Source organism: Cyrtonyx montezumae, unplaced genomic scaffold (assembly GCF_038088225.1).
Source record: "Cyrtonyx montezumae isolate F1298 unplaced genomic scaffold, pur_monq_1.0 scaffold_17, whole genome shotgun sequence".
In the NCBI taxonomy this organism is placed as follows: Eukaryota; Metazoa; Chordata; class Aves; order Galliformes; family Odontophoridae; genus Cyrtonyx; species Cyrtonyx montezumae.
This window is the reverse complement of record NW_027071903.1, coordinates 13,130,879-13,144,563: the sequence shown is the minus strand read 5'-3', so window position 1 is coordinate 13,144,563 and position 13,685 is coordinate 13,130,879. Positions and strand designations below refer to the sequence as shown.

At 56.2% G+C, this 13,685-nt stretch overlaps 2 protein-coding genes across 4 annotated transcripts in view; one reads left to right on the top strand and one right to left on the bottom strand.

The window, feature by feature from the left end:
• The window catches only part of LOC136046656 (dipeptidase 2-like), a 472,322-nt gene that overhangs the window by 404,067 nt on the left and 54,570 nt on the right, over positions 1-13,685 (top strand). The gene's annotated exons all lie outside the window — the stretch shown is intronic.
• Positions 8,599-12,584, bottom strand: IRX6 (iroquois homeobox 6). The gene is made up of 8 exons (XM_065734201.1): positions 12,403-12,584; positions 10,992-11,298; positions 10,467-10,838; positions 10,231-10,340; positions 9,831-10,138; positions 9,224-9,727; positions 8,973-9,069; positions 8,599-8,850 (listed from the first exon to the last, which is right to left on the bottom strand). The coding sequence occupies exons 1-8, from the start codon at positions 12,582-12,584 to the stop codon at positions 8,667-8,669; spliced, it is 2,064 nt and encodes a 687-aa protein (XP_065590273.1). The 3' UTR covers positions 8,599-8,666.

The following is a 13,685-nucleotide window of genomic DNA, read 5'->3' as shown; positions in this document are numbered from 1 at the left end:
AGCAGTGAGGGAGTCTTGTCCTGCTCCACGCACAGACTGCCCAGCCAGTCCTATGAAGGAAGGGAAAGGAGCAACCCAGCTGCAGTGGAGTAGGACTGCAGTGTTGCTGAGAATGTGGGAAGTGGTTTGAAACCAGCAGTTGGCAGTGCTAAGGTGTTGAGGTCTCAGCAGTGTTTGACAGCATTTTCCGTGTTAGTCTCTGCTGGCACATGTGAGAAAATGCTTCTGGCAAGCACCTGTAAAAGTGCAGTTGTTTTAGGAACTGTTTGAAGCACGAACAGCTCTCTGGCACTGTGCTCACCCATGCTGACCGGGAGCACTGGTGTCCTTGGGCACAGCCCTAGCAGCAGTTACAGCATTTGGATCCCTAGCAGCTTGTGACAGACTTCATTACTGCAGCATCCCGGGGAGATGAAGGTGATTTAACTTCTGGTTTTAGCAAAAATTCCATTGCATCAGCAAAGTCACTGTTGTCCTGGGAGAAAATGCTCAGAGCATTCAGATCAGCCGCCTGTGGAACATTAAGCGTAGATTTGGGTCTCGTCTTTTTACTGCTGCACCCGCAGCTTTGAGCTGAACTGAAGCATGCTGGATATCTATTATCTAGGAATTCTGGTGCATCTGGATGACTGAGCTCCTTGTCAGCAGTCTGATCAATATATTAATTATCTTCACCAGTAATTTTATCAGAAGCTTATATTTTGTGGATGAACCTGAAGCTGTGCATTGGCAGCTGTTGTGTTTTCCTTCCCTGGGGGTCTCAGGTGGGCCTGCACAGCAGAGGGGATGTTCTGACAGGGTGGACCTGCCAGGTCCCTGCCCTGCTGGGATCTGTCCTGCCACGCTGTTGCTACGGTTCTGAGCAGGGCAGCAGAGAGGAGCTCTGTAAGGAGGAGCTGTGCTGCTCCCGGCAGCAGGGAATGGACCACAGAGACGTGCAGAGATGTTTCTTGGTGCGGGCAGAGGAGCGCAGACAGGTGGTGAGGCCCAGAGCTGGCGGGCTGCAGTAGTTTGCACAGGAGGTCTGCAAGGAGGAAACGCTGGGTTGTTTGTTGTGGTTTTTTTTGCACAGAGCAAGTCTAACTTCCAGATTTATCTTGACTTTGTTGGTCACAGAGGAAGGAAAGCTTGACAGCGTGCGCTCGTTACATCCAGACCAACAGCAAGCAGGCGCTGATTGAACGCTGTCACTAACGAGGACCCCAGTGCCGGCAGCAGCGCGTCGAGCGGCAGCACCGTGCCGCGGGCACACGGCTGCCCAAGCCACCATTGGGCCACCACTGCTGCCCGCACCATTGGCCGCCCGCACGGCCCTTTGTCTGCTGCCGCCAATGGCAGCGGCCACAAAAGAGCAGTTTGGTTCAGGCGCTGCGCTTTATGAATAAATTGGATTCTCCTTACGGCATTATTAACCTGCTGTATCCTGACGGGCTTAGGGGAGATTATGGTGCGCTTGAACAAATCAGCATCCCCAGATCCACACAAATACTGGGTTTTAACAAAAATATACTGTGATTAAGGCACACGGCGGATCAAGTGCAGCCCCGACTTACTCCAGGTGCAATCTCATTGATATCCGTGGGTTAAAAAGCAATTTTTACAACTTAAAGCAATCAGAAATCAGCTTAGTGTACAGACTTACCGGACCAAAATAAGGCCCGAGAGACTGTATGCTAAGCTGATTTCTGATTGCTTTAATTTTTTTAAACTTTTATCAAAGATTAATGGTCAATTATCTGGCAATCTGATTTTCTGGTACAGATTCCATTTGCATAATTTCATAGACACTTAAAATATGACCAGGCTGTAATCATTTTGAAATGGGTTGAGGCACGGCTTGGTATGACTGATCAAACTCAGCCACAATCCCTGGAAACGCGTGTTATTGCTGCAGTAAGAGGGGCATTTCAATAGGCTGTCGTCTGAGCAGTAAACAATCGGTTTAGATCTTTTTGTTGTTGTTCTCTGCACGGCTAAATGTGACTCCAGGGCTAATGGGCAAAACTAGGCATTCACAACCTGCTTTCCACTGGGGTTTTCATTATGTCCTGGAGCTCTGCTCTTCCCACGGATATTCCTGCCATTCATCTGCAGTGGCTGCAGCACTTGCAAGAACGTCCAGCAGACGTTTCTATCTCAGGATTAAGGATAGTTAGGGCTTCCCCAAAGGCTCTGAAGGGCTGCTCTAAAGCTGTTTTCAGCCAAGGAAGGACCGTCAGATACCCTGAGTATCTGCTTCCTGTGGCAGCCCTGGGCCAGGTGATGCTCTGGCAGCTGTTTGGAACTGCTGCCATGTCTTCTAGAGAGACAGCCAGTCTTGATTTGGGGGTGTCAAGAAACTGAGAATTTACCATCTCCTTTGATCAAGTGTTTGCTTGCTCTTCTGTTGCAGTGTGTTCCTTATTTTTCAGCTCCAGCCCATGAGGATTTCCCCTGGTATATCCACCCCTGTCTCCCCTTCCAATTAGCCTCCTCTGGCCTGCCCCTGTCCTTTCTGTAATGGTTTATCCATAAATAGTAATTCTTCTATATCTGAAAGTAAATGCACGTGTTTTCAGCCATCTTTTGCAGTTTTTTTATGTCAAGGCAAAGCTGCTGTCACAGAAGACACGAGTAAACTTTGGGGTTTCTTTTCTTCATGTTCTTTAAATCCTGGTTTGGTCTTTAAATCAGGTGAGCTGAACAGGAGGAGCAGGGTGGCACCTGGAACGGGTGCTGGCATGAAACAAGAAGAGAGGACTCAGAAAGAAAGAATAAAACAATAGTTTTCTGATTATCAAAAATGATAAGAGTATGTGCGTGTGAATATAAAACCCCATTCATTCACTTCTTTTCACCAGGGACCCCCTTCCCGAGCTCTCTCCTGGTTGTATTCATTTCTTTTGTTGTTTTGCAGCATCTCTTTTGGGGTGGTTGTTTTGTGCCGCGTCGTTTCCTTGTACTGCTGACATCTCCTCCCAAAACGAAAGCAAAAGGAAAGGAGGCGTCTTGCGGGAAAAATTCCGCCGAATTATAAAGACACTAATAATTTCCTCTGGCATTTCAGAACTGCCTGATAAATGTAAACCTATATCTGCATGTTTTATATCTATAATGTATAAATGCGTACATTTAAAACACACGTGTGACTCATAAAATTGAAGTGTAATAGGAGTGAATCTGTTATCTTTCTCCTCCATTAAATTGCAGCAGATTTTTCTGCAAAGATGTGGTGAGTAGTATGGATTTGGATCTGTGGTGTCTTAAATTTGGATATTCAGGATTGGTTACCAAAACTTTATGGCAGTGATGAGGTTCCTGGGAAAGAGTCCCCAGAGATTTTGTTCTGGTCCTGGCAAAGCTGGCAGAAGTTTCACTTACATGGAGCAGACAGGAGTGGGGGAAGTTCCTGTTAATGTATTCACTGGGGTTTTCCCTGCTGGAATTAAGCAACAAAAAATGGTCTTCGGGTTTGATGGCTTTGTTTGATTCTTTGTTTGGTGGTTTTTAATTTTAAAATACGGTAAAGTGCTGCTGTGGGATACTGCAGTCTTTGCAGCAGTGAGACAAACCCCAGCTGCAGCCCAGAGGTGTTGGGAGCACCATGCAGGGACAGAGGTGTGAACAGTTCATCCCAGGCAGCGCCCATCAGTGCTGGGGGGAGAATCCCCTGCGATCTGCTCAGGAGCAGGGCTCGCATTCTGCTTCTCATGTATGCAAATGGGAGCTGAACAAGACATCAATAAGAGTTAAGCAGCAATATGAAGTCAGTTTTATTGCCAGGTCACTCAATCTCCGACAAACCGAGTAGGAAAAATGTGTCATTTATCAACATAATAAACAGGTATCTCCTGCACAAAGCCCAACCTCTCCCTCTAAGGAAGCAAGGGGACAGGACTCTGCAGGCAGTGTGGCTGGCATGGAGCGAGCCAGCTGCAGCCTGGAGCTCCTGCACGTGTTTCTGGGCATAATGTGGAGGGAGAGGTCTGGGTCTTCTGCTCACTTTGTACAAAGTTGTGGCCTAGGGTGTAGGCTAAGAACTGCTGCTAGCAGAGCACTATGGACATGTTGGCATGGCAGGATCTGGGTGGCTAAAAGAATGAGGAAGCTCTGCAGCAGAAGTTTCCTTACCATTCTGGTGTGTGGGCTTTGTTTCTTGCTCCTCTACTTTCAATGTCAACACCTGCTGAAGAACCGTTTTAGACCCTGGGCCTCTGGGGAGGATGCTCTGGGGCTGCTCTGCTTGTGGGGGGCACAGACTTCTGTCACAGTTTATTCAAGAAGGAGGCGGCAGCATGGATGCTTGTGTTTGCAATTAGCTGAGATATGTCGTTTTAATTAGGAAATGATGGGCGGGTGGTTGTGTTCTCTCATGGTGACTATAGGAGCATCGTTTCCACAAGAAATCAGGCCTATATTTTTTTTCACCAAACAAAACCCAGAGCACTCTGAAAGCAAATCCTGTGCCTGGCATCTTCTGCTGGGAAAGGCTGAAGGACACAGCTCCCTGTGTTTGGGGCACTGCAGTGTGGGTCTGTGATTTGGGGTGAGGGAGTGAACGAGAGACCGTCGCTGTTATTAACTTTCGGAGTTGGGCTCCAAATGCAATTGCCCCTACAACTACATTCTTACACTGTAATTACATCTGATTTATTTGTGGAATACCGTGTCTTATATTTGTAGCTTGAGTTCTAAATGTATGTGAAGAGAAAGTGAGGTTATATTATTACTGCAATTGAGAGGAACTAGGACAAGTCTTATTAATTTCCTGCCACAGAGTACTGAGTAAGCCAATATTTTATGGGAAAGTTCAGGAAGAAGAGTAATATACACTTATACACTACATATCTGAATTCCACAGGATACTTGAGGAGTTTTACTGGCAATCGATTTTTCTACAGGTAAATTGTAACCCCTGATTGGCAGATGGGCCCCCAGATAAGTGAGGTGCCCACACTGAGGGCATGATGTGGGGGAACAGGGGTGTGTCAGCTCCCTCTGGCAGGTGCTAAGGAATGGGACATTTGGCTGCTCACACTGCTTTACCTAACGTACTCCTGCTGCTGATGGCTCGTATTATTAGCATACAAGTATCTGACAAAAAAAAAAAAAAAAATCATCATTTGGCATTTGGTTTGAGAAATGATTTCTCTTTATAGGTGTTACCTTATCCCGGTCTGTGTGAGCTTTTACCTAACATGTCATTGTCCAGTGCCTCGTGTGGTTCACGTAGGGAAGACCTGAACATAGTGATGTGGAGGTTATATTTTTCTGTTACCCATAATGAGCAGCAGTGGGATCAGTTGTGGCAGCAGGGAGCTTGAGTGCTGCTTGTTTCATGGCTGGTGGATATATTTAAGATGTTCCATTAAGCAGCTAGCTATGGAGGGCATCTTGTAGGTGTTTTACATGGATGATGTGTGCACTTTAAAAAGAAGGGAAGAATCCACTCGGATGGATCACCCAAGCCAAGCAAGGGCTCGTGGCTGCAGTGTTACACTTGGGGTCAAGCGTGACTCAACTCCCATGCTTCTTCACACATACCCCAGGACTTCAGGGGGCTGCTGTTCCACACGGACACTGTGGCCAAGCAGCTGGCAGGTGGCCGTGCTGTCCCCAGGAGGACAGGGGCTGGAAGTCCCTCAGCCTGGCCAGGCTCCCAGGCCCTACCAAAGGCATGGGGCTGGGAAACGCTGCTTTCATGTCTGCTGGTGCTGTGCTGCAGCACTTATCTCTGGTCACTCCCTGGTCACTGGTGCACCAGGCTGCCCTACGGACAGGGAGAGCTGGAGAGTCTTTGCAGGCCGAAACCTGCCCATACTCAGATTGAAGGCACAGTGCCTGGTGCTAAGATCAGCTGTCTTATTGCCCAGACACTGCACAAAGAAGGGCAGAGAGCATCTGAAGCACTGTGCAGATGGCAAGGAAGAAAATCTTCTGGTTTTCTCAGGGCTCTCAGCAGCCCCAGAATAACCAGTGTGCTACAGGCGGCACTGGGGAGTACACCTTGCTGCAGAAGAGCACTGTCGGGGTATTTTCTCTTCTTTAGATGAAAAACCCAGCTTTTGGATTCAGGCTAAAAAAAAGTATTCATTCTGCTAAGTAGATTGAAAGAGAATCCAGATTAAATAAATCATTAAATCATTCCAGAATGTTACCCACCTGTTCGGGCCTGCAATTTATTTTCAGATGAATGTTAGGTAGAAAAGAAAAAAAAAAAAGCTGCAAGTAATACAGTGCCTTCCCCCAGCAGATGCTTTGGGCCAGAAATGGCATTTGGCCCAAGAGCTGCTCATGCTGCCTTTCGAGATTGTGTTGAACCAATTGCTGCAGTCCGTTGCTTCATTATCTCAATAACCACATAGTTCTACAACTTCTGCTCCTCTGAGGAGACATCTCCAAGGGCTGGGATCCTCCATCCTGTGAGACAGGATGGCAAAACTGTCCCTGCTGCCCTGGGCAGCTCTGCCCTTTGGGGAGGGGACAGCAGGGCACCAGCTGGGACAAGGGCTGACGTCCCGCTCCACGTCACAGCCACTGTCCTGGTGTGAGGTGCAGGAGTGAGGGAAGGTTTCCTCTCCCACTCTCCTGCAAGGGGAAGTACGAGGGCCAGGAGGCACTGAGCCGGGCTGTGCGTAGTGCTCAGGGCCGTGCCGTGACCCCATGGACAACAGGAGCGCTTGTGCTGCGCTGCTGTACAGAAGGGACAGAAGCACAGCGAGCAGGTGCCCGAGGGCAGCGTGGGGGACTTGGGGAAAGCAATGGGGCATTCTGCTCTTCTCCAGCTCTCCCCCACCTCCTTCCCACCCAACCGCAGAGCACGAAACCTCATTCACATCACCCCGGAGCGCCTTTCTACCTCCAACCCCCCCCCCCGCCTCGGCGGCCAACCCGTAACGAGCCCTCGCTTTTGCTGACCGCAGCAGCCCGAGGGCGGGAGGAGCGGGACAGCCACCTCCATCTGCGGGGCTGCAGGCCGGGGAGAGCCGCTGCCCCCGCCGGGCCGGGCCGGGCCGGGCTGTGCCGTGCCGCCGGGCGGGTCACCGCGGGGCCGCAGGGAGCCCGGGGAGGGTGGCGGGGGGGTGGGGGGGCGAGCCGCGCCGTCTCGACCGCACAAAGGCGGCCTTTCATCGGCCCCCGCCCCGCCGAGTCCCTAATTGTCTCGGAGAAAAGTTCATTAGCGAGCCTTTGAGCGGGGGCAGCGGAGTGTACGCGGGCCGGCGGCACTGGGAGCGGCCGGGGGAGGCCGGCAGCGTCCGCGCTCGGCTCTGCGCGGTCCGTGCGGACCGTACCGCACCGGGACGGTGCGCTCCTCCGGAGCACGAGGAGCCCGTCCCCCCGGTATTTGTTCCCCGTCAATCCGCGCTCTGGTTTTTAATCAAAACAGTATTCGGAATATGATTCCGGGAGATTATATTTGGAGAGATTTGCGATACATATCTTGCCGCCGTGACAGATTGCGGAGGAGTCCTGGGCGGGCGGGATAATCTGCATCTCGCTCGCTTGACCTTTAATAAAAAAGGAGGCGAAGTAATAAAAAACACAAGTCTTAAGGCTCCCGGAGGGTCCCTTCGTGCCTGCCTTAGACGTGTCCCAAAGCCCGTGTAGTCCCGGCCCCGCGTCGCCCCCGCCGACCCTCGGGGCGCTGCCGGGAGAGCTCCGGGGCTTCGTCTCCCGCGGGCGGCTCCGGGCGTTCCGTCCCCGCGGAGCTCCTCCGCAGCCGCCGGGATGGACCCTCGTGGGGTGGACCCTCGTGGGGTGGACCCTCGTGAGATGGGCCCCGCGCTGCGCTCCTCGGGGCGGCACCTGTTTCCGCCGGTAGCACAGGAGGAGCGGCCAAGTCGCCTCGCGAGAACCCTCCGAAAGGGCCTAATACTCTTTATTACACGCCCTAATCCTTCAAATCCCACTTGAAATAATGTTTATCTTTTCGCAGCTTAATTTCCCCTACCCTAAGCTGCGGGTCACTGCGGCACAGCGCGTTGGTACCGCGCTGCTCGGGGCCGCCCCGGGACCGCACCTCGGCCCGGCCCCGCTGCCCGGGGCCCCACGCCCGCACCCCCAGGAGCTCCCTCCGCTGCCTTTGGTACCTTGGGTAAACATAGAGAAGTGTACTCGATATTCAAGATTGATTTCCCTGATTTATTAAGGCAGAATTCATTGGACTCTATTGACCACAAATGACTTAATGTAAATGCTGACCCCGGTGAACTTGGAAATGGCAGGTATCGGCTTGATCTATAGATGACCTCTTAATTACCGCAGTTATTAATTTAAATTATTGCCACTGCATCTAGAAACAGGAACAAAGAAACATTCTTTCCTCATCCCTGCTTGGTTTATTAGTCCGAACACAAAGTGTTTGATGACACTTTTAATTAAACAGAAAGAATGCAGAGATGCGGTTTCCCTTTCTCGGCTGTCCCGCGGAGAGCAGCGCTGCCCGGGGCGGAGGCGGCGGCCCGGACCCACCGAGGACACCCGACCGCCGCCGTCCCCGCCCGGGGCAGCGCGGAGTGCCGCGGGGTCACGGCGCGGCCGGGCCGGTGCTGCCGGGGTCCGCCCGTCGTGCGCCGCCGCTCCGCTGCTGGGAGCAATGGAACCAGCGGGTTTGGGGGGAAAAGAACAACAAAAGCACGACGTGGGGGAAACGGGAGAAAAGCTGAGTCTCGGTTTTGGTAAAGACGTCAACCGCGGGTGTTTAACGGGCGGAAGCGCGGCCGGGGCCGCTCCGCCCGCCCTGCGAGCAGAGGTGCCCGCCGTGCCCGGGCCGGGGGCTCGGAGCTGGGCAGTACCGCGTCTTGCTTCAGGGGCGACAGCTTGGCTGCTGCCCGAGCCCCGCCGCCGGCGCTCAGGAAGTGGCAGGCGGCCCTGCGAGAGGGAGGGAGGGGGGGAAGGAGAGGCGGAGTGAGCATCTCCGGACGGGCACCTCCGGGACGTGCCCGGCCCGGCTAGGGCAGTGCCGGGAGCGGGCGGCCCCTCACCTACCTCACCTCCTCAGCACCGGCCTGAAGGCCGTCCGCAGCCGCTCCAGGCACGTCCCGCCCGGCTCGGCGCATCCCGGGCCGCCCCCGCCGCCCCGCCCGAAGCCTGCACAGACACACGCAGCTCGCGGGGGCTCTGCCCGACCCGGCCCTGCCGCTCCCCGGTGTACCGGGCACGATTCAGGGCCGCGGGCGCGCCTCAGGAGGCAGCCCCGTCCACCCCGTCCCCCCCGCCCCCGCGGCCCCGCCGGCGCGGGTACCTTCGCCCGCCGCGTACTGGCACGGCTGCCCCAGGCCGCGGTGGGACGCGCAGCTCCGCGGGACGGGTTGGGGGCTGAAGGCGGAGCTCCGGAACGGGGCCTCTGCGGCCGGGGGCTGCTCCCCCGCCGCCTCGCCGCCCTCCTCCGTGCCGCGGCCCTCGGGACTGCCTCTGCGCGCCGCGTTGGCCCCGGCCGTGCGCGCCAGCGACCAGATGCGCGGCTTCTCCGCGGGCGCGTAGAGCGGCGGGGCGAGGGCGGCGGGGGCCGGGGCCGCGGAGGGGGCCCGTGCGCAGGGGAAGGCGCGGCACGGCCCGGGCACGCTGCAGGCGCTCCGTGGGACCCCAGGCAGAGTCGCGCCGGGGCCGGGGGCTTCCTGCAGAGAGCCGGGACGGCCCTTCACCGCCTTCCCCGCCTCCTCCTCGTCCTCATCCTCGTCGTCGTCCTCCTCCAGGTCGTCCAGGTCGCTGAGTCGCAGCTCCTTGTCCTCTTTGCAGCTCTTCTGCTCTGCTCGAACACACAACGGGAGGGGGCGGCGGGTCCTCAGGGCAGGTGCGGGGCCCGGGGCCGCTCCGTGCTGCCCGACCCGTGCTGTCCCGCCCTGCCCTACCTCGGCCGTCGCTCCCTGCGCCGTACTCCCCGTCGTGCCGCGTCCCGTCCTCCTTCCTCTCTTCCCCCGCTTTGTTCTTGGGAGACCACGTCATCTTGTTCTCCTTCTTGAGCCGCCGCCGCGCGTTGGCGAACCAGGTGGAGACCTGGGTGAGGGTCATCTTGGTGATGATGGCCAGCATGATCTTCTCGCCCTTGGTGGGGTACGGGTTCTTGCGGTGCTCGTACAGCCACGTCTTCAGGGTGCTCGTCGTCTCCCGAGTAGCGTTCTTGCGCCGGGCCGAGGCGGTGAAATCCACCGGCCCGTACCTGCGGAAGCGGCGTGAGGGATGCCCGACCCTTCCCCGACCTGCCCGCCCTGCTCCCGGCCGCCTCCCCGGGCGTTCCGGCAGCGCGGTTACCTGTCGTACTGGTACTGCCCCAGGGAGTGCTCGTACGAGTAGTAAGCAGCGGGCTGCGCGATCCCCGAGTGCAGAGTGCCGGCGCCCTCCTTGATCTCATACTGGGGGTTCTGCAAGGCAAGCGGCAGCGGTGCGACCCCGACCCCGGCCCTGTCCCCATCCCCGGCCCTCGACGGCCCCGCAGGGCTGAGCCGCGCCGCCGCGGCCGTCGGGCGCTCCCTCGCTCCCACACTCACCAGCGCGGTGTAGATGGCGGCGGGCTCGGCGCTGTAGGGCAGGTAGTTGCCGTAGCCCTGGCCGGCGGCGTACGGGGCTCCGTACATGCCCAACGCCGCATTGAGCTCGGCGCGGCCGGGCGCCAGCAGCCGGCTCTCGTACGGGGCGCAGCACAGCGAGGCGGCGGCCGGCGCCGAGGACGCATCCGGGCCGGAGCGGGCGGCGGGCTCGCAGCAGGACGCGCCGGGGCTGCCGGGCACCAGGAACTGCGGCGGAGAGACGGGGCGCGCTGAGCGGCCGCGGGGCAGCCCCGGAGCGGACGGAGCGGAGGGGGCGGGCGGGGGCGGGGGAGCTCCCGGAGCGGGGAGCAGAGCGGAGCGGAGCGGGCGGAACTTGGAAGGGAACGGTCGCTCTCGAAAACGGCAAAAGATCCGCGCGGCTCACCCCTGCCCGCCCCCCTCGGTCCTTTTGCATCGATTTCAAGGCAAGAAGTTGCGCTTACAGTTAATTCGACAACAGACAAAGCAGTAAATATGTCAGCTAACGCAATCGAAGGCGCTTGATTTCAATAAGTTGAAAGAGACAGCGAACTTCCCAAGCGGGGGAGGCACACGCACCTCGCCGTGCTTGCGGTGCCCGAACCGTCCCACCCAACCCGGGGCGCGGCGCGGGGCGGCGGCGCGGGGTCCGTCGGAAGCTCCGCGGGGAGCAGCGCCCGGGGAGCCCGGCACGGAGGGACGGACCGCTGCCCGCGTGTGTGTTTGTTTGTTGAGCTTCCGAGTGAGCGGTGGAAGGGGAGCGGGGGCAGGAAGCACCGGTTTCCCAAACGCCTTTCGCTGTGCGAACTGCGAGCTATTTGTTTAAGCCTAACACAACACGAACGAGACATAAACACACACGCACATTTTTTAAAAAAAGGCTCCAGATGTGCCCTTTAAAAAAAAAAAAAAGACTCTAAGTAAGGGAAAGGGAGGAAAAAAAGGGAGGGGGAACAGACATCTGGACAGCAGCAGCGGAATCTGAACAAAAGTGAGTGCTGCTCACTCGCCTTACCTGCGAAGTGGTGCTGTAGGGGTATCCGAACTGGGAGAAAGACATAGCTGCTCCTTATTTTTGGACCATAGGCAATATTTTCCCCCCAAGATCGATTGTAACTAAACCCCGCTTCAGGATGCACCTTCTCACACACACATTTCCACGTATGGCTTTTTTTTTTTTTTTTTTTTTTTGCTCAATTATAGATGATTGCACTTAAGAAAAGCAGCCCGACATCAGAGGCGGGGGGGGCTCCCTGCCTGGATTAAACAAAAATAAAATCGGCTGCCCCCCGCTTCCCATCGCTCTGAATCAATATGTTCGGATAGAGAGAGTTTAAAAAGCCCCCCCACATGTATAAAGAGTTTAAGTGCAAAGGGGCTTTTTTTTTTTTTTTCTTTTTTCTTTCTTTCCTCTTTGGAGGAGGGGGGAAATCACGTCGGGCTTGCAAGACACGGAGCCCGCTTGTTGTATTATTTTCTGCTCTATAGGTCTCGAGCGTTCCGCGGTGGGCGAGGAGCGGGCGGGCTGACGTCACGGGCTGCCGGCAGCGGCGGGCAGCGGCGGGCAGGGCAGGGCAGAGGTAGGGACAGCAACAGGGAAATGCGGTGGGGCAGGGGCAGCTGTAGGGATAGGGAGCGGCGGGCAGGAGCAGGGGCAGCGGTAGGGACGGGGCACAGGGGCCGGCAGCGCCCGCAGCTCCGCGGTGCCGCCCCGTTGGGGCAGGGGCAGTCAGCGAGGGTTTCGCGGTTGGTACCGCTCCTTTTATTTTTTAAGCAATCCAAATTTGAGCTGGGGCAGGGGATGGAGGGGGGAATAAAGCGATAAAGGGGGAAATCGCGGCGCTGAGCGAGCGTTTCCCCCCAGGGCCCGGGCGGAGGGCAGGCGGTGGGATCCTATTGCCGCACGATCCCCGTTTACCCTCGCAGCGGAGCGGAGCCGGGCCCGCGTCGTGCCTCCCTATGGGTCGGGGAGGGCAGGGATGGACGGCCGCCCGCAGCCCGGCCCTGCCCGCGCCGCCGCGCCCAATGGCTCCGATGAACTGTCGGCCGTGCCCTCGTGTAACCGCCAGCAGACAGTGCGGGTTTGCCTTGACGCGACATCCGCGGGTGGTAAACGGGGATCCCCCTGCCCTGGCTGCGATTTGCTTTCAGGGGGAGAAATGAGAAGAAAAATAAATAAAAAAAAAAGGAAAGGAAAAGGAAAGGAAAAGAAAAAAAAAAAGGGGGGGGGGTAGGGGGGAGAGAAGGAAAAGAGAAAAAAGGAAAGAAAAAAGAAAAACCCGACAACTTTTCCCCGCTCCGGCGCCGGGCCCGGCCGCCGCTGCCCTCCCGCTGCCCGGTGCCGCCCCGCTCCCGACGGGTGGCGCTGCCGAGCTGCCGCTGGGCCGGGCCGGGCCGGGCGGGCGCGGGGTGCGGGGCGGCCTCGCGGAGCACCTTTAGGGAGCGTTACTGCTAATTATTTAATTGCGAGAATCCCTCTGGGGGAAATTATGCTAATTATAAAGTAATAAAACCACTTGTTCGAAAGCACTTAATTCAGCAAAATTGAGGTTGTTGGGTTTTTTTTCGTTGTTTTTTTTTCCCTCCCTCCTCCTTCCTCTACTTTTTTCCTGTATTTGTTCGTGTTTATTTTATTTTATTTTATTTTGTTTTGTTTTGTTTCAGTTTATCTTATTATTTTTTTTTTACCAGCACGTGTCTTGTCTGCCCAAAGAAGCAGGCTTTGTGTTTGCCAGCTTTGGCTGTGCAGCCAACCCTCTCAGGTCTGGTGCGTCTCTGCCCTCTGGGCACACATAGCCAAGCCCAGCTGTGAGCCATGGCTATGCTCCTGCAGTGCTTGGCCCTATGGAAGTGTTTCCCGTATGCTTTGTTTCTCCCTGTGCCCAGGAGCCACCCCATGAATTGCCCTTAGGTGCCAGGGCCCAGGCTGCTGCAGGCAGCAATGAGGGCCCTGCCTTTCCCCCAGCTCTCTGAGAGCAGCATCTTGAGCTCAGCGTGGTTCGGTGCTTTGGGAAGCACTGTGCAGTTTGCTATTTTCATTGCAGGGAAACTGTTTTGATTCCATTCTGCTGCTTCTCAGAGAAGCATAACTGGTGCTGTAGGTGGTCACTACAGACTCCATCCAAACTCACGCCATCCCTGCCCTGCTCGAGCTGTCCCCACACGCACACAGGCGCAGTGCCTGTACTGAGCCAGGACTGT

What these genes read in the sequence shown, in the direction of transcription:
- IRX6 (XM_065734201.1), bottom strand. Translation starts at nt 12,584, where the DNA reads ATGTCGCGTCAAGGCAAACCCGCACTGTCTGCTGGCGGTTACACGAGG. An exon ending in AATCAAGCGCCTTCGATTGC is followed by an intron (nt 10,839 to 10,991) that starts GTTAGCTGACAT and finishes TTCCCTTCCAAG; the next exon opens with TTCCGCCCGCTCCGCTCCGC. An exon ending in CCAGTACGCGGCGGGCGAAG is followed by an intron (nt 9,070 to 9,223) that starts GTACCCGCGCCG and finishes GTGTCTGTGCAG; the next exon opens with GCTTCGGGCGGGGCGGCGGG.